Source organism: Astyanax mexicanus, chromosome 20, assembly GCF_023375975.1.
Source record: "Astyanax mexicanus isolate ESR-SI-001 chromosome 20, AstMex3_surface, whole genome shotgun sequence".
NCBI lineage: Eukaryota > Metazoa > Chordata > Actinopteri > Characiformes > Acestrorhamphidae > Astyanax > Astyanax mexicanus.
In genome coordinates, this window is record NC_064427.1 from 31,334,068 (window position 1) to 31,358,622 (window position 24,555).

At 39.0% G+C, this 24,555-nt stretch overlaps 1 protein-coding gene across 24 annotated transcripts in view; it reads left to right on the forward strand.

Annotated features, from left to right (window-relative positions):
- dlg2 (discs, large homolog 2 (Drosophila)) overlaps positions 1–24,555 on the forward strand; it is a 440,002-nt gene that overhangs the window by 43,592 nt on the left and 371,855 nt on the right. For 23 of the 24 annotated variants that reach the window (XM_049468833.1, XM_049468837.1, XM_049468835.1 and 20 more), the window contains one exon: positions 4,225–4,293. In XM_049468833.1, the coding sequence (XP_049324790.1) occupies positions 4,225–4,293 (69 nt within the window). Of the gene's footprint in view, positions 1–4,224; positions 4,294–18,456; positions 18,900–24,555 lie in introns of those variants that run through there. The other variant, XM_049468848.1, reaches the window with a different exon arrangement.

Consider the following 24,555-nt stretch of genomic DNA (forward strand, 5'->3'; position numbering starts at 1 on the left):
GGTTTTTTAATGGAGGTCGGGCTCGCCGTCTGCATGTCTGCTCTGTGTTAACCAGGCCATGCATGCTGGGTAAAAATAGCCCACGAGCCAGAGCGACAAATGAGTTTAGTAAGCGTGGCTCAGCAGTAGATCAGGGCTGATTGCTGGCCTGGAATGGGGTCACCTGGGCAGGTATGTTGATGCTCACCAGTCCAATAAGGAGTCACTCTCTGCTCCTCTTTGCCCCGCCCCTGTCTGTTGTGTTCCTGGCTCTAAGATCAGAGGAGACAGGTGACCTGAGTAAGCCTAATCATTCGCTTGTATGTGGACGCGTGTGCTAAGATGGCTTGCCATCACCTGGCATGTTATGTAAGAAGCGTGTGTGTGTGTGTGTGTGTGTGTGTGTGTGTTATGTTAGAGCAGGTTCAAGGCTGTCTGGTCTCATATATATATGACTGTAAATTTATGTTCCATGTGTGCAGTTTGCTTTATACATTATGCATAATGTTTACCAGCATTAGTTTATTTTTGTAGATGCTAAATTCTGTTTGGTTCTGTACAAATCACACCATGGCAAGTCATTTCTAAGCATTTATCTCACAAATTATTTATTTTCTCATGTTTAGATATGAGCATATCAGTCCCAGCAGACCCATAATGTGTTTCCTAGCAGTTGTTTTGATAATGGCTTAGAAATACTCATATTCTAAATATTTTATATATTAAAAAAAAACTAAATGCATGGAAGTGAATTAAATCAAGATAGCAGAAAATAAATCAATGCAACAATATTTAATTTACCCAAAACAAAGGTGTGGCTAATGTATTTCTGGTATGTTGCATTTTTGTTCATATGTATGTCATACAGTGTCAAAAACTAAAGGAAATCTGTTGAAATCCCACAAATGCAAGTTTTACAGGCTGTCAATCAGGCATATGTATTCTGGGACCCTGACTCCAATCTGTTACATAAACAGCCTTTAGAAAGAAATTGATATGTTCATGGTTATAAAGTGGTTATAAACAGGATAGAAGCATTTTAATTAAATACCATGTTTAGTTTAGTTTGATTTTTTCCTGTTTTCTCCTAATTTAGCTCACACCAATTTAGCTGCTAGTCAGCTGTATATCCCTCATCAATGGTGATGCCAAAACACAAGAAGGGTGAAGACTAGCACATGTGAAGTCAGCCACCGCCTCTTTTTAAACTGCTGCTGATGTAACATTGCCGAGTAGCATCACAGCGTGCTTGGTTTCGATACTTAAGCTCACAGATGCCTTGTGCTGATCGACATCACCCTTTGGAGTGATAAGGGGAGGGGAAAGAGTGCCATCTACCCACCCAAAAAGAGAAAGGCCAGGGCTCCAGCAGCTACTGGCAAGCTGCATGACCAGGATTCGAAAAAGTGATCTCCAGGTCATAGCGGCAGCGCTTTAGACCGCTGGACCACTCGATGCCCCTTAAATACCATGTTAACCCTCTGTGCCTTGGTGTTGCCCATACCATACCTACATCTTCATTTTTTTTTTTTATATTAAACATGTTACAAGGCATGTCTCCATTCCATACAATAAGGTGCACATTTCAGAATCATGTAACATCAGCACTTGATAAATTAAAGATAAATTTAATTTTGCATGTTTCAATTGAGAAAATGTAAATAAAACTATATACGCTGAAGAAACTGTTTTGCTGAGGACCTAAGACTGACTAAAACTCAACACTCTGTATGTAACCTTAACCCTTGTGTGGTGTTTATATTTTTGTTACTCGTTTACTTTGTTACTTGTATTTAATTCAGCAAAATTAAGCAATTTTACATTAAAATGCTTTACACATGCTTGCTTCACCTAAATTGCAAGCAATATAAACAGCTTACATGGTTAATATTTGCCCTTTACCTTTCTTGTGTTACATTTCTTTTAAAAAGTGCTACTCTTTTTTTTATTAGTTTTTTAATAAAATGTAAAAGAAAATGAATTAAACTCAAGATATGAGTAGAAAATTTGTTTAGTTTCAAATTTACAAGTGAAGCAATGTTTATTAGCCCTTGGCCAAACATACTGTATGTAATATAAATGTGTAGGAGGGGGGGGGGGGGGGGGGGTGTACAGTGTGTGTTTATCGAAAATGTGTTTTGATATATGTTTTTCACAAAAATGAGCCAATGCCAATGAGTTTGAGTTAGAAAAAATATTTTTTTAGTATCATTTGATGAAAAATGAAAACGGGTCCCATAGACCCGAACACCACACAAGGGTTAAGACATCAAGCATGTCTGATTCATTTAGAGGAAATATGAGTCCTCCACGGGTGCATTCTAGTAAACCTACTACTTAGCATTGCAAAGCTGTACTCTGCCTCTTGGTGCAGAATAAAATTTAAATGATGCTGTAGGCAGGCCACACTCCCGATGTCCCCATAACTGCCATGCTCACATCAGCAGGCTTTTTCCTCAATTGTTATGCCTGTCAGATGTCTTTATGGTCATGTAGCAGAGCCAAGTGTTTACTATTCTCATGCAAAACCAATGAGGAGATTAGTTAAGTCACAGTGACCAACAGGCTTCCAGTACTGTACCTAATAAACACTATATTATATGATAATGGTTTCTAAAATGTACAGTTGTAGTTAGTAAACCAAGACAGTGTCTGGAGTTTGTATATTTGGTTATGCAGTGGATCTACTACATTCATTAGATCCATGAAACACTGTGTAAATCATCACACTTGCTTCAACCCATACTAAATTGCTGTAGTAATCGTATTTTAGTTTTTTTTAGTCTTAATCTCATTTTTTTGAGCTTTTAAAGCTTCTTAAGTTTCATCCAAATTAACTACAGGATTTAGTAAAGAACCATTTAACCTGGCATTAAACGGTTTAAACTTTTGTTTTAGTTTCACACAGAAACACTGCCTTTATGACTGATACAACATTGGATAGTAGAGCTGCAACAAACAACTATTTTCATTACTGAAACGAATACTAGAATTTTTGGATTATTAATTTCTCGATTGCCAAATAATCATTTTAAAGTCAGCTTGATGTTGTTTAATACATTTACTAACAAACAGACAGTAAAGACAATGAAGATGACACCTGATTCAACTTATTAAAAAAAATAGTAACAATTTATTTTAAGGAACACAAATTAGGCACTTATTCATGTCTTGTTATTTGCTTAATAAAGCCTTAATTAGACATTAGTAAATGATTTATTCACTATTTATTATTTATTAATATATTTATTCTGTGTAAGTGTTATTGGTGCTTAATTGGTGGGGTCTGTTATGTGGAAATGATTAATAGTGGCTGTATTAGTTCTTATAGTGCACAATAAACAGTTATGTTAGCACCCTTTTAAGCAGATCATTAAGCCTTAAGTATGGGCTAAATGTACATGTTATTAGTGTTATTATAATTGGCAGCAGTTTGATCTATATGTGAGTTTGGTACGGTTATGGCTGTGCTGGAGTTTATTGAGTTAATACCGGGTTAATAACTCACTAATAGACCAAGATGTGTACCATATTCTAAAGTGAGCTTCTGTTCGTCACTAATTAGACACTAAAAATAATTTATTAAATATTTAATCAATCACAGATCCATAATTAAGCACCAATAGCACTTACACAGAATAAAGCCTAATAAGTAGTGAATAAATCATTTACAAATGTCTAATTAAGGCTTTATTAAGCAAATAATAAGGCATTAATAAGCGCCTAATTTGTGTTCCTTAAAATAAAGTGTTACCAATAAATTCACAGTTTTAATTCATTAAACTTTTTTGGTAAAATTGTAAACGGTGTGCAACGTTCCAGAAATAACATAACAAAACTAAATCAGGTATGCCTTTATCAGCTTTCAGACCTCAAATAATGCACATAAAACAAGTTCAAGTTTTAAGAGTTCAGAAATCAATATTTGGTGGAATTAACCTGGTTTTTAATCACAGTATTTTTATGCATCTTGGCATGTTCTCCTCCACCAGTCTTACACACTGCTTTTGGATAACTTTATGAAACTCCTGGTGCAAAAGTTCAAGCAGTTCAGCTTGGTGAAATGACTCGTGATTATTCATCTTCCTCTTGATTATATTCCAGAGGTTTTTAACTTGGTAAAATCAAAGAAACTCATAATTTTTAAGTGCTCTCTTATTTTTTTCAGAGCTGTATTTTCAGCATTCAGTATTTTTATAGAAGATTTCTATATAAAGATATGTGTTGTTCTCTGTGTTTGCGCAGGTGATGGAGAAGAGCCATGTGGAGCTGAGTGTGGAGGAGTCGGCAGCCGACAGCAGCACAAATGCAGAGGTGAGTGTTATTTGCTGATCTTCGCTGGGGGGCAATAGTATAAGTCCCATACGAGAGCTGAGTGCTAGAGCTGAAGACTGTGAAGAGTGAAGACTGCTGCATCATCATTATCACCACCCTAATATATGCACAACACATACACATATGATTGCTGATAAGTACGTAGAAGGCTTCGCACCTCGGCTGAAAGGAGCAGATTGTGAGCCTCTGCAGTGTTTACAGTGGAGAAGCCTTGGCGAAGCAGTCAGAGATGTTCCTCCAGATGCTGCTTTCTTCCTTCTGTTTTTTTTTCTGTTTGTGTTTATTGAATGAGAGAAGAGGTTTTAGTCCTATTTGGATGCTTTCTTCAGCATTTTTTTTGCAGTTGATTGCACATGCGATGCACATGTTTATGGTCAGATGGTTGGGTGCAGTTAATAAAATTGCAATTTCTAAAAATGGCTGCTAAATTGTTGCTATGTATAGCTGTTGGCTACTTAGGTATTGCTAAGTGGTTGCAAAGAAGGTGCTGCTATGGTATAGCTGTTGCAAAGGTGTTGCTTGGTGGTTGCTAAGGTGTTGCTAGGTAGCTTTTACACCTACCTTGTTTGGACTTTTGGATTTTCAGTTTGGTCTGAAACAAAGTAGCAGGTGTAAAAGGGGCTTCCATGGTCCAGAACAAAGAACCAGAGTTTGGTCCAACCAAAAGAGGTGGTCTCAGTCCGGATCTACTGAACCATGGTCCTGATTGTCTGCAGATGGTTTTGGTTCGAACCTTATTTATAAACAGAAATAAAAGAAATCTGAGAATAATCTTCTATATTACACTTGTACGCAAAGGGTAGTCAGATTCTGACAAAGAGCTAAAATTTGTCACAACACCTGGCAAAGCAACTCGCCAAACTCAGACATAACTAACATTCTACAAGCCAACTAATATGAAGTATAGAGAGACGCAGCCCACATAGTGGATGATGACAGGATATAGTAAAGTTCTTTAGTCCTCTTACTAAACTGCAGTGTGAAACCAAAACACCAAAAAAGGGTGTGGAAACACCCTTAGGACCCTGTTTTAATTGATCTATAGAGGCCCAGTCAATTGACATGTTAATGTGTCTTTGGCATCGTAAGAGTGCAAAAAAAATGCCTTGCGCAGCTCAAAACATCTAAAAGACATGTATTCATTCTCTTAATTAATCATAAGGATGTTTGTGTTTTGGGCATAAAGTGAAATAAACAAATCAGTGTGTCACTTGCCATTTCCTTTAAGAGGCAGGTGAGCTCTGACTTTGGTGTGCTGATATTTTAGCAGCTTGGAGCTTTGTGTGTCTCAGCAGAGGATACTATTCTGTTTATTGTTGAGTTAAAAATTGGGTTTACGCTCTGCAGTGTGTCCGTGTGTGTGTTTAAGAAGCAGGAGGGGTGTACACATACTGGGTGCACCTACAGACTGATAATTGACTGTTGTCTAGGTTCATTTCAGTCAGTGGCGCACCTGTGTTTTCCGCTGCCAAAATAGCAACATGCCAGAAATGTACCTGAACTCACCTCACACCTCACGACCATCAGTGGAAATTGTTCCTAAACTCCTAAACTTTTTAATGGCTGTAAAAATAGACTGTTGACAGGATGTAAGATAGCAAAGAGCACCGCAACGCGCCTTGCGCAAGGTGTACGATAGAGCCATTAGTGTTTGCTTAGGTGTGCTACACTTAAGCTGTTGGTTGCTAGGGTGTAGCTATGGTGGTTGCTAGGCTGTTGTTATTGTGGTTTCTTTTTGGCCTAAATTATCCACAGCCTTAAGGCTATACCTAACCCTCATTTTGGTCCTAATTTTAAGCTTAACTGTTTCCAGATAGTATAAGATTTTAAACTTCGGCAGGTAATCTATCCGGCGCTAAAGTGTACTGTCCATATAAATTGAGACCCAGTAATGCCCCATCTCTAGCCTTTCATCCTCTTTTTTTGTAATGTCAGCACTTATCAGCACTCAGACCTTTAATCTGTTTAAAACACCTCTGGGGCAAAGGATTTCCAATACAGGCTTTTATCAGTAGTGTGGAGCAGGAAAATGTCAAGTCATTATAAAAAGCTGCTCCTCATACCAGGAATACACTTTGATGTTCCTGAAGTAGTAATCCAACTTTTTTACACTGGTAAATTCTTGTTACTTGCAGAGCTCATTACCCTACACTATTAGCTAAATCACATAAAAAGAGAGTTAAAAAAGGGTATTTTTTTTGTTCAGCTCTGGAAAAAAATAAGACACCACCTAAAAATGAGTTTCTTTTTGATTTGACCAAATTGAAAACCTCTGGAATATAATCAAGAGGAAGATGGATGATCACAAGCCATCAAACCAAGCTGAACTGCTCTAATTTCTGCACCGGGAGTGCAGGCATAAAGTTATCCAAAAGCAGTGTGTAAGACTGGTGGAGGAGAACATGCCAAGATGCATGAAAACTGTGATTAAAAACCAGGCTTATTCCAGCAAATATTGATTTCTGGACTCTTAAAACTTTATGAATATGAACTTGTTCTTGTTCGCATTATTTGAGGTCTGAAAGCTTGCAATAGCAAAATCAGAGAAACTGATTCTCTTAATTTTTTCCAGAGCTGTATAATCCCAACCCCCCCCCCCCCCCCCACCCCTATCAGGGTCCATTATACAGTAAGTAGCTAATCAATGTTGTTCACTTTACCTGCGAGTGTTTTAATGTTATGACTGATAAGTGTATATTAAATATGCATCGTCTTAGAGTGAGTCACATCTTGTAGGTATTTACACAGGCAAAGTGTTCCCAAAGTGTATATTATTTTTTTCATTTTGCTTGCTCTCTCTCTCTTTCCTTTTCTTGTTCATATCTTTCCATCTCACACTCTCACACAAACTCACTCATACACACACACTCTAACACTCATCCTCACACTGAACTCTGTTAATTACTGGACACTACGCAGCGTGTCGTCAGCAGCAGGCCTGTGGAGCGTGCAGAGGCACAAACAAGTGCTCCAGATTCAGAGGATTCAGCATTCCCTCTCGTTCTCCTCGTTTAAACATCTGCCTCGGCTCTAACAGCTCGTTGTTTATCTCCTGTCTTGCAGGTGTGGGCGGATCGTTGTTTTTGCTCTGATGATTATCAAGCAAATGCCTTAATTGCTGTCATGCCGCAGGCACGGCACGTGTTGTGTCCAGAGCCTCACTTTATCCTGTTTCCTTTTGTGTTTGGTGTTTGTTTCTATTGCAAAATGACAGTTTTTGACTGGTATTGAACAGCAGTGAATGCTGACGGATGCAGGCATAATGGACTGATGACATAACGTAAAATGATAAAGCACAGCATGCAATATAAATATTGGGAGGTCTTTGTTTTGGGAGGACTGCATATTGTGTGATTGTATGTTTGTGTGAGATAGGAGAGAGAAAGAGAGAGAGAGAGAGAGAGAAAGAGAGAGGGAGAAAGAAAGAGAGAGAGAGAGAAAAAAAGAATGCACTGTAATTAGTGAGCTGATAGACTGTGTGGATCCTAAGAAAGTGGCTTGTATTGACTGCGGTTTGTGCTAGTAGCGTATTGCTAATGATAGATAGCATCTGTGTCTTCAAGGCTAGCTCTTAAGATGACATCAGATATGTGAATGAGCATTATCCTATTTACATTCTTGTTTGCTGGTGGATATAGGCTTATTGGAATTATGACATTACGTACATATGATAAAGTATAGCGTACAATCTAAACCATGGGATGTCTCTGTTTAGGGAAGACTGCACTCACATTGCGTTTAAACAATCCGTGCCCGAGCACTTATAAGTCATCTACTGCTCAGTGGGTTTTGTCAGTGTTGTGCCGAATTCAGAATCCCCGCCATGAAAAGCACCCTCTCTCTCGTCTTCTTGATTAAAGCAGAGAGTGATAATTTAACTTACTTAGAAATACGCTCCGGCAAACTTACAGTATGTGCATATGATGATAGCGTGTCAGATACCATTAAACATTTTCGGTCAGGGGTTAGTTTTGGACATAGGTCTATGCAACTGTCAATGGCATCGCATCTCTGTCTTCAAGGGAAGCTCTTGAGATGGCATCAATTATGTGGATGAGCATTGTCCTGTTGGAACCTTGTTTGCTGATGGATGTAGGCATAATGGAATTATGACATATAGCTCTGGAATTATTTTTTTTTTAAATAAGAGACCACTTCAGTTTCTGAATCAGTTTCTCTGATTTTGCTATTCATAGGTGTTTGTTTGAGTAAAATGAACATTGTTGTTTTATTTATCTATAAACTACAGACAACATGTCTCCCAAATTCCAATTAAATTATTGTCATATAAAGCATTTATTTGCAGAAATTGAGAAAGGGCTGAAATAACAAAAATGATGCAGAACTTTCGAATAATGAATGCGAAGAAAACAAGTTCATGTTCATAAAGTTTTAAGAGTTCAGAAATCAATATTTAATGGAAAAACCCTGGTTTTCTAATCACAGTTTCATGCATCTTGGCATCATGTTCTCCTCCACCAGTCTTACACACTGCTTTTGGAGAACTTTATGCTTTACACTCCTGGTACAAAAATTCAAGCAGTTCGGCTTGCTTGTGATCATCCATCTTCCTCTTGATGAGTACAATGTAACAATTTGGATGTCTTTGGCCGGGGAAGACACAAGAGGACGGCATGTTGTCTTTGTGTGTGTGTGTGTGTGTGTGTGTGTGTGTGTGAAAGAGAGAAAGAGACAGAGAGAGAGAGAATGCACTGTAATTAGTGTGCTGATACTCTGTGTGGATCCTAAGAAAGTGACTCGTATTGACACAAGGCCCAGCAGTGTAACTGATGCCTCTTGTTGGGAGGCTGCAGTCTGTGCTATTAGTGTGTTGCTAATGATTGAGGATTGCGCTGTGTGTGTGAACTTGTGTGCATATGTGTGTGTGTGTGCTTGGATTGTTCTCTGTAGTTCTACTCTTTACTGGAAGGCGTGTAGATCTTCAGTAATTGCCACCTCTCGCCCACACACACACATTCGCACACACACACACACACACACACACAGTGCTGATGCCTTCACTGCTCACACACTGCAGCAAACGCACATGCGCACACACAGATGCACGTGTACAGACACACTTACAAGCATGCCCATGCTCACATGCCCATACACACATTGGTATGTAGAGTTACACATATGTACACACATACTGACACATAGAGTATGCATACACTTGAGACCACTTCAATTTCTGAATCAGTTGCTCTGATTTTGCTATTTATATATATACATTGTTGTTTTATTTTATAAACTACGGACATTTCAAATCCAAATAAAAATATTGTTATTTAAAGCATTTATTTGCAGAAAATGAGAAACGGCTGAAATAATAAAAAAGATGCAGAGCTTTCAGACAAATAATCAAACAATGCAAAGAAAACAAGTTCATGTTCATAAAGTTTTAAGAATTCAGAAATCAATATTTGGTGGAATAACCCTGGTTTTTAATCACAGTTTTCATGCATCTTGGCATGTTCTCCTGCACCAGTCTTACACACTGCTTTTGGATAACTTTATGCCTTTACTCCTGGTGCAAAAAAGCAGTTCAGCTTGGTTTGATGACTTGGAAAGAAAAGCTCCATGTATAACTGGCAGAGGTGGAAAGTAACGAATTACATTTACTCACGTTACTGTAATTAAGTAGATTTTATGAGTAATTTGTCATTTTTAAAGTAGTTTTTAAAATAAGTAATTTTACTTTTACTCAAGTACATTTTGACACAAGTAATTTACTTGTTTACTAATTTAGTGGAAAACTCCCCGTTACTGAGTAAAAAATAAAATGCTGGGAAAAAAATACACATACCGGCGTTGCTCTACTTTTTTTTACATCAATTTATTAAAAGTAACTATGTAACTTTTACTCAAAGTACATTTTAAATTTAGTACTTTTTTTACTTTTACTCGAGTAGATTTTTATATGGGTACTTTTACTTTTACTTGAGTAGAATTTAAACAAAGTAAATGTACTTTTACTTAATTACATTTTTTCAGTACTTTTTCCACCTCTGATAACTGGATATTGGGAGGTGATCTGGTATTGTAGAAAAGTGAATCCCACATTATAGCAACAGGTTAAAGAAAAGTTTGGGGGTTTTGCATCCCTCCTCCCACTGTGTCCAGTATTTCCCTCTGCTGTATTTCTTCTCTTTTCTTTATTCTCCTCCTCTTCTTTCATTACTTTAAATCAATTTTTAATCTGGCATGCTGGAATCACCCACTCGTGCTGTTGACAGAGGTTAAAAAGCAGAAAATGAATGAATAAGAACGCTGATTCGATTGAGAAGCTTCAATTTAGTTTGAATGTAAAGCCGAAATTTGTTTGGCCAAACAAATCAATATGTTGTTTAGGTTTTATGATTAAAGAGGTAAAAACTAATATCTTTTTCACATCCTGACCAAACAGCCTGAGAGTGACACATTATAAAATCTTTTTTTTAGATTGAAACTGATACATAACTTTATGGAGATTAGTGGATAAGTGAATTTGAGACGCATTTACAGTTGGTTCAGAAAGTCTTCAGATCACCTATGATGAATCATTGGTCCCTATTTTAGTGATCTTTAGTGCACTTGTCAATTGTGGAACGCGCAGCTGGATTTAGGGCGTGTCCTGTGTCTTTGGTATCCTGAGGGCACTAAAAATACTCCTTCCACGGAGATCCATGTAAACACAGCAGCGAGTGGAAATGGAGAAGCTACTGAACGCGATGTCACGTGACTGAGAAAGCCAAAAAAGTCACTGGACCTCTTGTGTTTTTTTCAGTTGCAGTCCGGATATTTTTTTTTACAGAGGTCCCCCTAAAAAACGAATTCCATCCGGATAGGATTGTTACAGTAGTATTTTCAGTATGTATCTCACAAGTATATTTTCTGTATGTATCTGGATCAGGTCCAACTGTACTTGAAACTTGCGGAGCTGCTAGTAGAGATCAAGCTTTGGCACTTTTGCAGTCAGGTAGGGTCACTCAGGTCGGATTTTTGGCTTTGCAGCCCTTCGTCAGCATTTTATATATATGGTACATTCAGGAAGCCAGTTTCCAGAGTTCAGCAGTTCAGTGACATTTTGCTTAGAAAGCACAGAGCTTTCTGTTTTTTCCTGCACCCACCTGTTTTGGGAACATTTTGGTGGAGGAGTATCATCCTGTACCAGAACTGTTCCACACTTGAGCCAAATACTTTGTGATTGAACTGCAGACAAACACCCTGTACTATCGACCTGAAGCAGTGCCAGCGGCTGGAACTACAGTATTCACTACGGGCACTGCCTTATCAGGTGCGTTTCCTTTCTGAAAGAAGCTAGACTCACACACACACATAGACACACACCTACACCCACACAGACACAGACACGCTCTAGATTTAGATCTAGAGTTTGTGAATGAATAAATAAATAAATAAATGAATGAATGAACGTTACACCTTTACATCCCTTCTAACACCCAAGGATGCTTTACATTCATTACTCTACACTCAGCACTCAACCAGTATAATACACACTGGCCAGAAGCAACAGACAATAAAGAACCTGAAGAACTTCATTGAGTAGATAATGAATTACTTTACATTTACATTCTATGTGCATGTGACTTGAGTCTTGCCTAAGAACTCTTATAAGTGCAGCACAGCATAGTCACGCTGAACAGGACTTTATGCTTATACAGTGCCTTTCTAACAACCAAGGAAACTTTACAATCAATACTCCACACTCAGCACTCAACAGACCAATCCACACTGGCTAGAAGCGACAGACAGTTGTGCACAGCATTCTCTTAAATGGAACAGATCGTTCACCTATAGAACTGTAGTGAGTGCTGGAGGGGTTCATCCAGGACAGGGTGGGTGCCATCAAATGGTCAAGAAATTACTTTGCATTTACATTTACATTTACATTTACATTTAGGTTTACATCATTTAGCTGAAGTTATTTTTATTACAGAAATGAAAGTTGCTAATGTAGTGTTAGGAGTCTTAAAAGTCCAATCACTCTATTAGTGAAGTACAGCATAGTCACACAGAACAGGAATTGAACCCCAGTCTCCCAGTCTTTCACATGAGTGTCAGGGAGTGGTGTTATCCACTTAGTCACACCAACCCAAAATAACTTTTTACTTGAAGTTATATTGACAATCATTTCCACTTACAGGAGCCTTATGTTAACCACTCCGAGAATTGCTGTCAACGTTTCTTTGAAAGAAATACAAAATATGTGCTCTTTGAACCAAAGACAAAAAGACCATCCATACTGTTCAAGTCAAGTCAAGAGGCTTTTATTGTCATTACATCTGAGTACAGGTACACAGTGTGATGAAATTACGTTCCTCCGGAACCATGGTGCAACATAGAACAACAAGCAATAGACAACATAAAGTGCAGGAGCACTGTTATCAGCAAGAGCAAGAAAAAAAAGGCATGGTCGGTCATGTTGCCCTTTAAAATTGCAAAATTAATGTTTCCTTCCATGCATTTTCTTTTAACAAGACAATGCAAAACTGGGTGTTGCATACTTTGCAAAGCTTGGGTGGCTGGAGAAAAAGAGGGTCCAGGTCTCTAGTAAAGAATGGATTTATAATATTAAATAAAATTTTAAAAGTTGATCAGACAAAATGGAATGGAATATCTTGCCGTCATACTGTCTGTGGTTAAATAAAAATGAAAGTGATCTGTAACACAGAAAGAAACACAGTGTGTTTTACTCCTATTAACCTGTAACAAGTTGTCGTTTTGCTCCCTCTGCTCGTATTTTGAAGATGGCGTAAGATGTCAGTGCTGCATTTGCTGGCTAGCCAGGCTTGTAGATTTCCTCTAATTATGGTAAGCTAAGCTGCCTGTCGCTGGCATCAAACTGCATGCGGAGGGAGAAAACAGTAATTCAGCCTAGTCTGGCTTAACTATCAAGATGCTAAAGTATCCGTTTTACTGCAGGGCTGGGTTCATTTCTGAGTTTGAGTGTACCCTGCCTGAAAACTGGGAAAAATCAGGTTTATACACTTAGTTTTCCTTTGACTCTGAATGCAGTTGATCAGTATAGATATACTCTATATAGAGTCATACTGTAATATACTTTATGTTATGTCTTTAGTTTTGCACTGGATGCTTGAGACTTATGTAACTATCAAGTAATAATTGCTTATAGCACTTTTTTGTATTATATGTTTTTAGTATTTCTATCAAATTTCTTACTTACTTGAACTATGAACTTTCAAAAAGAGATGTGTGTGTGTGTGTGTGTGTGTGTGGTGTGTTGGACATGTAACATGCTGTCTCACCACTCTCCAGTGGGAGTCTGTGGTCTGAAGGAAGTTAAAACATTCGGTCTCCATAATGTGATCACTTAAAGCGGCTTCCAGATCCATCTGCTGAACGGCTTAGTATGCGTGTGTGTGTTTGAGTGTGTGTGTGTATGTGTGTGCATGCTGTGCACGCTTGTGTGGAGTGGCCATCGTGAGGCTGGCTCCCTGTGGCTGGGTGCAGGAATGAAAGCGGTGATAAAGGTTCTGTTTCGGGATGAGCTGGAACTGGAACTGGGCCGACATGTTGCGTCCAGACAGCAGGTAGGACACTGGGAATTCTGGAAAAGTTCAGCACATGGTTATTTTGTATTGCTGTGAACTGTTTTTGCCTTTTTTCATACTTTCTTACTAATAGGATAAACATTTAGACCACAATAATTTATTGTCCCGACGGACAGTTCTGGTGGAAACAGGAGAGTTGAGGTGCACATTGAATTCTGCTGTGATTTGTTCAGCCGTGGTTTTATGTTTTTTGGATACATCCAGGTTAGCACCCGAACATCCCTTTCAGACAGCTTCCTCTTACAGCGTCCACAGTTAATCCTGTTGGATGTGGTTTGTCCTTCTCGGTGATATGATGACATTACCCTGGATACCGTGGCTCTTGATACATCACAAAGACTTGCTATCTTGGTCAGAGATGTGCCAGCAAGACGTGCACCAACAATTAGTCCTCTTTTGAACTCTGGTGTGTCACTCATAATGTTGTGTGCTTTGGAATATTTTGAGCAAAACTGTGCTCTTATCCTGCTAATTGAACCTTCACACTCTGCTCTTACTGGTGCAATGTGCAATTAATGAAGATTGGCCACCAGGCTGCTCCAATTTAGCCGTGAAACCTCCCACACTAAAATGACAGGTGTTTCAGCTTCCAGTTTTGTCCAACCCCTGTAAGTGTGTTATAGCTTTAACAGATGATGTACTATAGTATATTGTAGATACAGTTTAAAACACTATGGCTTTACAATAAAAAGTCTAATGAATGAATATAATGAATGCATTCAGCTAGTTTAACCCTAGATTGCTATCTTGGCAACAAAAATTGTGCCTTAAAAAAAAAAAATCAATCTCAATGAATGACTTCATATTATGGGAATGATGTTTGGAAGAATAGCCATTATCATAATAAGAAGCCATTCATTGAGATTGATTTTTTATTTTTTATTTTTAAGGCACAGTTTTTGTTGCTGTCCTCACTGCTTCATAATGATGCCTATATCAGATGTTTTGAGTTGATATGGGGACAGGGGTCTCTCAAGTGCTGTCCACAATGTGTCCTGATGATCATTTTGTCCAGTGATGAATGAGAAAGGCAGTTTTGACTCTTTTAGTCGTCTCTAGTTCTCTGGGTTCTCTGGGTTCTCTGCTATGATCAGATTAGAGGCTTTTTTTCATGGTGGATTTTTGGGCTCTTAATTTAGCTCCAGAGTGCAGCAGAGTGCTCTTTTTGACTGAGAATGAGCTAACCTAGAGACAGAGAGAGAGAAAGAGAGAGAGTTCGATACAGAGACTGAGAGAAAGAGCTAGTGGGGAGTGAGGGGGGAATGCAGAATTAGCCCACCACAGTATGATTCATGCTTGGAACCTCAGAGGTCTGCGAAAAAAAGAGTAGCACTCTATATGTGTAGGTTTATGTGCTGTGTGTGTTTGTGTGGGTGTGTGTTTGTGATGTGTGTGTGTGGAAAGGGCTTTCTCATATTTGGGGATTTTGTCTCTAGGGATCAGTAAACCTAAATGGATTTTTGATTTTGTCTGTATGAGTGGTAGGCTAACAAAAATGTCACAAATATCACAATATTTCTTAATGATACTTGTTTAAAAACTCCAGCAGCACTGCTGTGTCTGATCCATTTATACACATGACACAACATACACCACCACCATGCCAATGTGATGCACTGCAATGCTGAGAATAATGACCCACCACCCAAATAAAACCAGTTCTTTGGTGGTCTCTCCTGGGGGGTCGTAGCCATTGAAGAACATTGAGAAATTAGGTTAATATAGTAGAATAACAGCAAGACTGCAGTCTGTGATTGTAGAACTACGATGTGTCCTATAAGTGTAAAATATAAATGTATAATATGTGTAGAAAAAAGCAGGTGGTTATAATATTTTGCTTGGTAAATGTAAACTGCAATCATAAACAATTATACAAAAAATACCATGAAAGAAACCCAATACATCAGTGATAAACTTTTGCATCCGGACTGCAATTGAAAAAACAGGAGGAACAGTGAGTTTTTAGGCTTTCTCGGTCACATGACATCGCGTTCAGGAGCTCCTCCATTTCCACTTGCTGTTTTGTTTACATGGATCTCCGTGGAAATGCCCAAAGTGTAATTATGGTGCAAGGCAGTGGACAAATAGCTATTTTATTAAATGCAAGGTGACGAAACTGATGTCAGAGATGTGCATCCGGATGGGAATAAAATTATCGGAGGACCACGGAATTCAGTGAAAAACAGTAGGATATTCAGCCTTTAATTTTCTCAGAGGATGGCTGAGAAAAACATGTACATGGTAGTTCTGGACAGTAATAAAATCACAGAGGACCCCCCCTATAAAAGATAAAATTACCCCAGGACCCCCTGAGAATTTTATTCCTTTTGAGGGCTATAGACTATTATCACAATATGTTTTTTTTGTATTTAAAAAACTATACTGATATTATGTTTAACACGATATTGTCACACCCCTCTTGTCTGAAACTTGACAGCCATTGCAGATATGAGGTTGTATCACAGACTCTTTGGATTCATTGACGGGTTGTTTATCTTGTCGCTGCATTGTAAGCTACATCTCCCGCTCACCTTTGCTTCATCACACCGAGCAGTTTGACAGTTCCTCTCAGGATATAGGCACGTCGCTCCAGCACTCCTGTGGTTCTGCACTTTGCCAAGATCCCTAAAATAAATCTTTCTCTTTTTTCTCCAGCTTCCTCAAGGTCAAGCATTGCCTGTTCAGACGGACTGTGAAATCTGTTTCAGCTGCACAATAGGCTCTGTAGGAGATCCACTCCCAGCCATTGATTTCTCTGCAGAGCTAAAAAACGATTTTCAACATGCTATACAACAAAGTGAAGAATTTTAAAGAGCCCATATCCTTTACATTTTTTTTTGTTCCCCTTGAAGTACACTTGTAGTAGTTGTGTGGTTTTATGTAACTACAAGAGTCGTATTTCATTTTGACGTGGCTATTTTACAGCTCCTTCTTAGCTTTTAGAATTACACAGGGTGCAGTGTGTTTTGGTTTCTGTGGTTTTAAGGCTGGTATATTATTGCCATCATGACTAGTATTGGGCGATATGACTATATATTATTATTATTACGATTCATTGATAAAAATTTTACCTCAATAAAACAAACAGTGAATGAGTAAAGTTACAGCCAATCATGCACAGCATAGTCTCCACCGGAAACAACCTTCCACATGACTGCATCAGGCTCTGAGGAGCTGACCAACCGCCCAGACACAGGGAAAACATGGAAACTCTACCCAGATAGGGACTTGAACCCAAGACCCCAGCATTGGGAAGCGAACATGATAACCACAAAATCCAAAAAACTTTTATGGAGATGCAGATTTCATTTTCCAGCAGTACTTGGCACAATGACAATAGTGCCAATTAATCTTTTATATTATATTATATTTATATTAGTTAAACTTTTTGAGACACTGATTTTTGGGTTTTCATTCGCTGTAAGCCATAATAATCAACAATAAAAGAAATAAACACTTGAAATAGATCACTCTGTGTGTATTACATCTATATAATATATAGTTTCACATTTTTAACTGATTTACTGAAATAAAGCCATGCAGTTGTCTATTCTTAAGTGCAGCAATGTGCACTAGGTATCAGATGTTGGTCTCAGGGCCTCATTAGTGAATATAATTATGAGTACATTAGCATGGTATTGGGTCTGATACTGATACCAGTATCGGTATTCATGCATCCCTAGTTATTATCTTTATTACAAAAGAAATATTGGGTGAGAAGATATTTTGATATTTGATATTTGATCATATGTATTATTATACACAGATACATACAGCTCTGGATTCAAATCAGTTTCTCTGATGTGGCTATTTATAGATATATGTTTAATTAAAATGAGCAACATTTCTCCCAAATTCCAAATAAAAATATTGTTATTTATTGCATTTATTTGCATAAAATGAGAAATGGCTCAAATAACAAAAAAAGATGCAGAGCTTTTGGACAGACCTCAAATAATAATAATAAGAAAACAAGTTCATATTCATTCAAGTTTTAAGAATTCAGAAATCAATATTTGCTGGAATAAGCCTGGTTTTTAATCACAGTTTTCATGCATCTTGGCGTGTTCTCCTCCACCAGTCTTACACACTGCTTTTGGATAACTTTGTGCACTTTTTGCACTCCTGGTGCAAAAATTCAAGCAGTTCAGCTTGGTTTGATGGCTTGTGATCATCCACCTTCCTCTTGATTATATTCCAGAGGTTTTTAATTTGGTAAAATCAAAGAAACTCATCTTTTTTTTTCCAGAGCTGTATGTCATATATATGACATGACATAATGCAGTTTGACAAACAGTACCTAGATCTTTTTCTATGATATGTGCCCTTTAACACACACACACAAATATCCACATACACCAACGCACAAACACACTCATGCACACACACACACACAGATGCAGATCTCCAGGGGCAGAGCACATGGGTGTGCTGCTGCTGGTGGTTGTGGTGGTGGTGGTGGTGGTGCTGCTGCTGTTGTTGTGAGAGGCGGGCGAGAGCAGGCTTGTGAGAGAGCGGGGTCTCTGTGTGCAGTCAGCTGCTCTGAAGGAGGCGGGATGCTGTTTGCTTTGAATAGCAGCAGCAGAAGCATCAGCAGCAGCAGCAGCAGAAGTGGCATCCTCTCCTCCCTCTCATTCTCTCTCTCTCTCTCTCTCTCTCTCTCTCTCTCTCCCTCTCTGTCTGAAAGGCGGCCGTCCAGCTCGGTCGTGGTCAGGCTGAGCTGTGGCGCGCGCTCCTGCTAGAATCATGCGTGCTTCCGCCGCTGCTGTTGCACGAAGCTGTGTAGAGGAGGAGTGCTCCAGTCTCTGGCAGCCTGCTGGGCTCCATTTACGCTAGCTTCTTTACCTCTCTGTGCCTTAGCCTTGCTCTCCTCTTCTTTCATTTCTTCTTTTTCTACTCTCTTCTTTCACATCCTTCCATTCTGGCTCAGTTTTAGTGGCGATGAATGGAAATCTCGGCTGAGCTTTTCTGCTCACCATGGATTGCCTGTGTATTGTCACAACTAAGGTAAGGAACGACAGCTTAGAGAGAGCGAGAGAGGCGGTGAGAGTAAGTGAGTGAGAGCGTGACTGAGTGAAAGATTGAAAGAGCATGAGGAAAAGGGAAGAAGCTGTTTTGTGATCTAGCAGAGTATGGAAATATATGTATGTGTTTATCTATGTTTCTTCTGCATGCATGCAATACCTTTTATGGGTGTGTGTATATGTGTATGTGTGTGTGCGTGTGTGTGTGTGTGTGTGTGTGTGGTTTAAAAACGTGAGATCACATCTGCTGGTATGTTCCACCTTTATTCCACATAATGCGTTGCTGTTGACTCCGTCACTTGAGATCAAACTTGTGGTGAGAAACTTCAATGGTTCTTCAGCAGATTGCACTACATCAGTTGCTAGGTAGACCCCCTAAGCTGAAAGCTGAGAGCTCTCATTAGCAATGTGTTATTATGTTTATTTTAGGGACCCTTCAGTATTTTGTATTCTTTTATTCTGCTTAATTTCATTGTAAGGTACTATTGTAGTTAACCCAGTGTGTGGGTGTTTTTCTTTTTTTTTGTTGCAGATGTTCCTCCCTTCCGGCAACGTTGGTTTATCCCTGTTCTACAAAAATCTAATATAGTATAGTACATATATATAGCTATAAAGGCTTCTTATTTTTTTTGCTCCGTTCCTAAGTCATACAATTCAATTATACATACAGCTCTGGAAAAAAAAATAAGAGACCACTTAAACATGATGAGTTTCTTTGATATTACCAAATTGAAAACCTCTGGAATATAATCAGGAGGAAGATGGATGATCACAAGCCATCAAACCAGCAGTGGCATAAAGTTATCCAAAAGCAGTGTGTAAGACTGGTGGAGGAGAACATGCCAATATGCATCAAAAACTGGGATTATTGATTATTTCTGAACTCTTAAAACTTTATGAATATGAACGTGTTTTCTTTGCATTATTTAAGGTCTGAAAGCTCTGCATCTTTTTTGTTGTTTTAGCCATTTCTCATTTTTTGCAAATAAATGCTTAAATAACAATATTTTTATTTGCAATTTGGGAGAAATGTTGTCCGTAGTTTATAGAATAGTTTATAGAACAACAATGTTTATTTTACTCAAATATATACCTATAAACAGCAAAATCAGAGAAACTGATTCAGAAATGAAGTGGTTTATTATTTTTTCCCACAGCTGTATCTAGTAGTAATCAAGCTAATCAAGTATCATGGATCTACTTTTGAATGAGTGCAAATGTTTTCTAACATGTGGCTTAAGCACTCTATATACCTATTATATATAATTGGACTGAAAATCTCTACAGGTCACATTTTATGTGCTTTATCCATCATATTTGGCACTGTTGAACCGATCCTTCGTATATCCTTGCAACCACCCCCTGGAAACCACAGCAACCACCTTGCAACACCACTTTAACACCTATTAATATCTTGCTATTTTACTGAAACCCAGGATGGTCTTCTTCAGCTGTTTCTCCATATGTAGCATCGTAGGTGTGTGTTCATGTGTGTAGATGTGAATTTGAGGAGCTGTAGCTGCTACTTTTATGACGGTGCGCGTTTCATTCAAGTGTATGAAACAGCGTGATTGACAATGGACCAACAAGCCCATTCAATCCAATGAATGAGATAGAGAGTGTTTAATACCTGCTGGGTATTACCTGAGGAGTCTCTCTCTCTCATTCTGTCTCCATGTCTCTTTATCATTTCTCTCACCCTGAGAACTTAGCACACTTTTTAGCTTTAGCTCTCTGTATTAAGGATGCCCCATTCACGTACCATAGCCTAGATCTGTGCAGCACCTTCGTGCACACGCTGTTGCCATCACGGTCGCTGTAGCTGAAAGGAATTACTAATGTTGTTTTTTTTGTAATAGTGCTTTTAGACTGCAGTCCCTCTCTTTCTTTCTCGCTCTCTCTTTCTCTCTCTTTACCTATAAAACCTATAAAGCCAGGTTGTCAGAAGAGATAGTAAAAGGCTGTAGAATGTCATTAAGAATGTTATACATGCTTTTATGGCCATAGAAGCATTCAGGCTATGCTACATGGATGACGTTGTGGTGTTCGCACCCAGGAGCCCAGCTTTTGGCTATTTAGTTGAGTTGCAGTGTGGAGGCATAGATGGATATACCCTCCTGAGATGTGCACAGTGATGAGCTCATCCCGCCTCTTCTCTAGCTGTGTGGAACTATGAGATACCGTCATGCACATCTATCAGCTCAGCTGGCCAGCTGCTGCAGAACTGCTACAAAACGTGCCCGCCTGGACATGAAGAGAGAGAGAGAGAGAGAGAGAAAGAAAGCGAGAGCGAGAGAGGGAGCAGGGGTAGGAGTTCAGATGCAGAGGCGTACAGGCAGCCCGAAGCATGCTTACTTCTCGCTGAAAGAAAACTATCTTCATCGCCTTAGAAACGCACAGCAGAGGTGGATTTGATATTGCATAATGTGAAGATTTGGAATATTATCTGTGTTGTGGAAACAGAAAGCAGTTTTTGTGTTTATATTAATGCTAGATCGTGATTAACCATTAGCAGTTAAAAATCCACGTTTTCCTGTTGTCTATGAAATACTGTACTATCTCTCTGAGTTGTATATGAATGCTGCATATGAAACTCTTCCTCAACCTCCATTGTCTGCAGTAGCAAAGAAAAGAAATACTCAGAAAATGTTTGGATCATAAAAAGCAAACGAATCTACGTCAACCCATGAAATAGTATTAATGGCCTCGCCCACCTCGGCTTGAGGCCACCCACAGACAGAGCTGAAGCCGGGCTGCAGCAGAGCCGACACTGTCTCTCGTCAGCTAAAGAGCGTACAGCTCTGTTTACACCAGCTATCTTGTGTAAGTAACTATAGGTTTACATCGGATCTCCGGTTGATTCTGTGTTTTACCGAGACCATAAATATACACTAAGGAAGCACGATTTGACAAGATAGCACAACTCGAAAAAGCACTGGTCAAAGCGGGCGCCGCTTGCATTGTTTTTTTAGGATATAAAGTGGACTCTGGGGCTTCAATGTGGTTAAACTGGAAACTTGCAAAAAAACATCTTGATGATCCCCAGGACTGATCCCCAGGACTGGGTAAAGACTGGACAACTTGCTGTAATAGATGAAACCAGGAATTCTGCTGTTTACCAGACAATCCTGAAGGAGAACGCCCAGCCATCTGTTCGTGAGCTCAAGCTCAGGCGTACTTGGGCTCCGCAACAGGAAAATGATCCAAAGCGCACAAACAAGCCCCTGGCAACCAAATCTTGAATTCACACCAATTCAAGATGTTTACATTGAATTAATATAGTATAGTACAGCTATATGGGCTTCTTACTTTTTTGCTCCATTCCTAAGTCATACAATTCAATTATACATACAGCTCTGGAACAAAAAAAATAAGAGACCACTTAAACATGATGAGTTTCTTTGATTTTACACAATTGTAAACCTCTGGAATATAATCAAGAGGAAGATGGATGATCACAATCCATCAAACCAGGAGTGGCATAAAGTTATCCAAAAGCAGTGTGTAAGACTGATGGAGGAGAACATGCCAAGATGCGTCAAAAACTCTGATTATTGATTTCTGAACTCTGAACTTGTTTTCTTTGCATTATTGAGGTCTGAAAGTTCTGCATATTTTTTGGCTATTTTAGCCATTTCTCATTTTTTGCAAGTAAATGCTTAAATTACAATATTTATTTTTGCAATTTGGGAGAAATGTTGTCCGTAGTTTATTGCTTTTACCAAAATGCACTACTTTAGTGAAAGAGAGAAAAAATCCTAACTAAATTTCCAACGTCTTTCATCCCTCCAGAAATAAGTGAGCATTTAGAATCACGGGGGGCACTTCAAGTGATTATACTGCTTAGCATAGTAATGGCTTCTTTGTTGGTCTATCACTAGTCACAGGCTGCATTTCTGAAGAGCTGCATTTACAGCTGAATTCTTTGAGTTTCTCGACGGCATGACCGTTTCTAGGTTTTTCCGTCAAGAGTTCAGACATAGCAGAACCTTCAGCTTTACTGAGGGGTTGTGTTTTCACTGTTGGAAGCTCAAATTTTATGTTTTGACTTGTTTTTGTTGTGGAAAATAAAGATTATCTGTCGGCCACAGCAGATATTTGACACTGAGGTGTTCAGACTTCCTATATTGTGTTGGTTCTGCATGAAAGTTTCATCTGACCCTGACTTCTGCTTAGTCTTCTCAATATCTGTCTTTCTTCTGTGTGCATGCCTTTTTTTATGCCTTTTTTTTTTCTTCTGGTCCATTCACATCGAGTTTAGAGAGCTTTTTTATTGGCGAAGCCCAATTCAGTCAGTTTAAAGTGGATGAATCATCGTTCATGTGGTTACTTCTGACATGTCGAGGAAGGCATTTGACAGAGCCAAGTCAGCTTTATGCACACACACAGAAAAACACAGACACACATACAGAGACACAATCAACTCAAGAGCCTCTGCAAACAGTGGAAGACGGTAAACAAGTCTTTGTGGCAAACAGGGAGCGATCCTCTTCCCAACTAATGCAGTAAAAAAGACTCTGCAAGATAAGAGACACTGTAATGACTTTGTGCAGGAAAGCTCTGCTCTGCCCCTGCACAGGCAACCCACTGGAGGAGGCAATGATATTTATCTAGAGTGAGCGAGAGAGAGGGAGTGATAGAGAGAGAGAGAGAAGGAGGTAGAGGGGGACCCAGAGGAGAGCTCGGAATCTACAGATGGAAAGAACAGAAGTATTCTGAGTGATGTTGCTGGGCTGCGGAATAAGATCATGTTCTATTTGCCTTGTCTTACTTTTTTCTCTTCATCCTTCTCTTTTCCTTTTTTCTGTTTTCCACGTTTACACTTGGAATGGGTTGCATCTACACTCATTAGTATTTTAGTTTTTAAATATAATGCTACTATTGGCTGGGATTGCAGCAGGGAGGCGAGGAGGCAGACGTAAATGTGAATAGTTTATTAACAAAGAATAAACCAAAACTAAAACAACAAGGAAACCCAGAGTACATTTATACTAAAACAAAAAAAAACCCACATGCAACCTGAATGACGTTAAACACGTCACATAAAGAACCGACAACTGAAGGGCTGTATATACACACAGAAGGAGACAGGAAACAGGGAACACCTGGGAGCAGGTAACAAAGGGGCAGAGGGCCACAGGGCCACAGGGCCGTGTGCAGGGGAGCATGTGGGGAAAAATTCACTGGTATGGAGGAGAAAGCTAAATAAACAGGATAAGCAGGAGGGCAGGAAACAACAGAGAAAGACAGGAGAGACACAGAACAGGACATGTGTGTGACAACTATATAAAGTAGGTGCAATTTGTAGGTCTCCAGATCCATGAAGGAATCACCTACGGATCACCACTAACCAAATGTTGTTTGGGTGGTGGATGAATAGCTAAATGCAAGTGATCTTCGTAAACTTAAATAACCATGAACTGAGTATGAGGTCAACTGTTTTACAGAATAGAATTTTATTTTATTCATCTGAGCATAAAATTGCAAAGTCAATGTTTGGTGAGATTCAAGTCCTATTTGATCTACACTCGGGTTGCTTTCCTACTTTTCAGTTTGGTCTGAACTAAAATTACAGGGGTGAGAGTTGCTGGGAACCCTGGTCCAACCAAAGGAGGTGGTCTCAGTTAGGATGAGCTGAA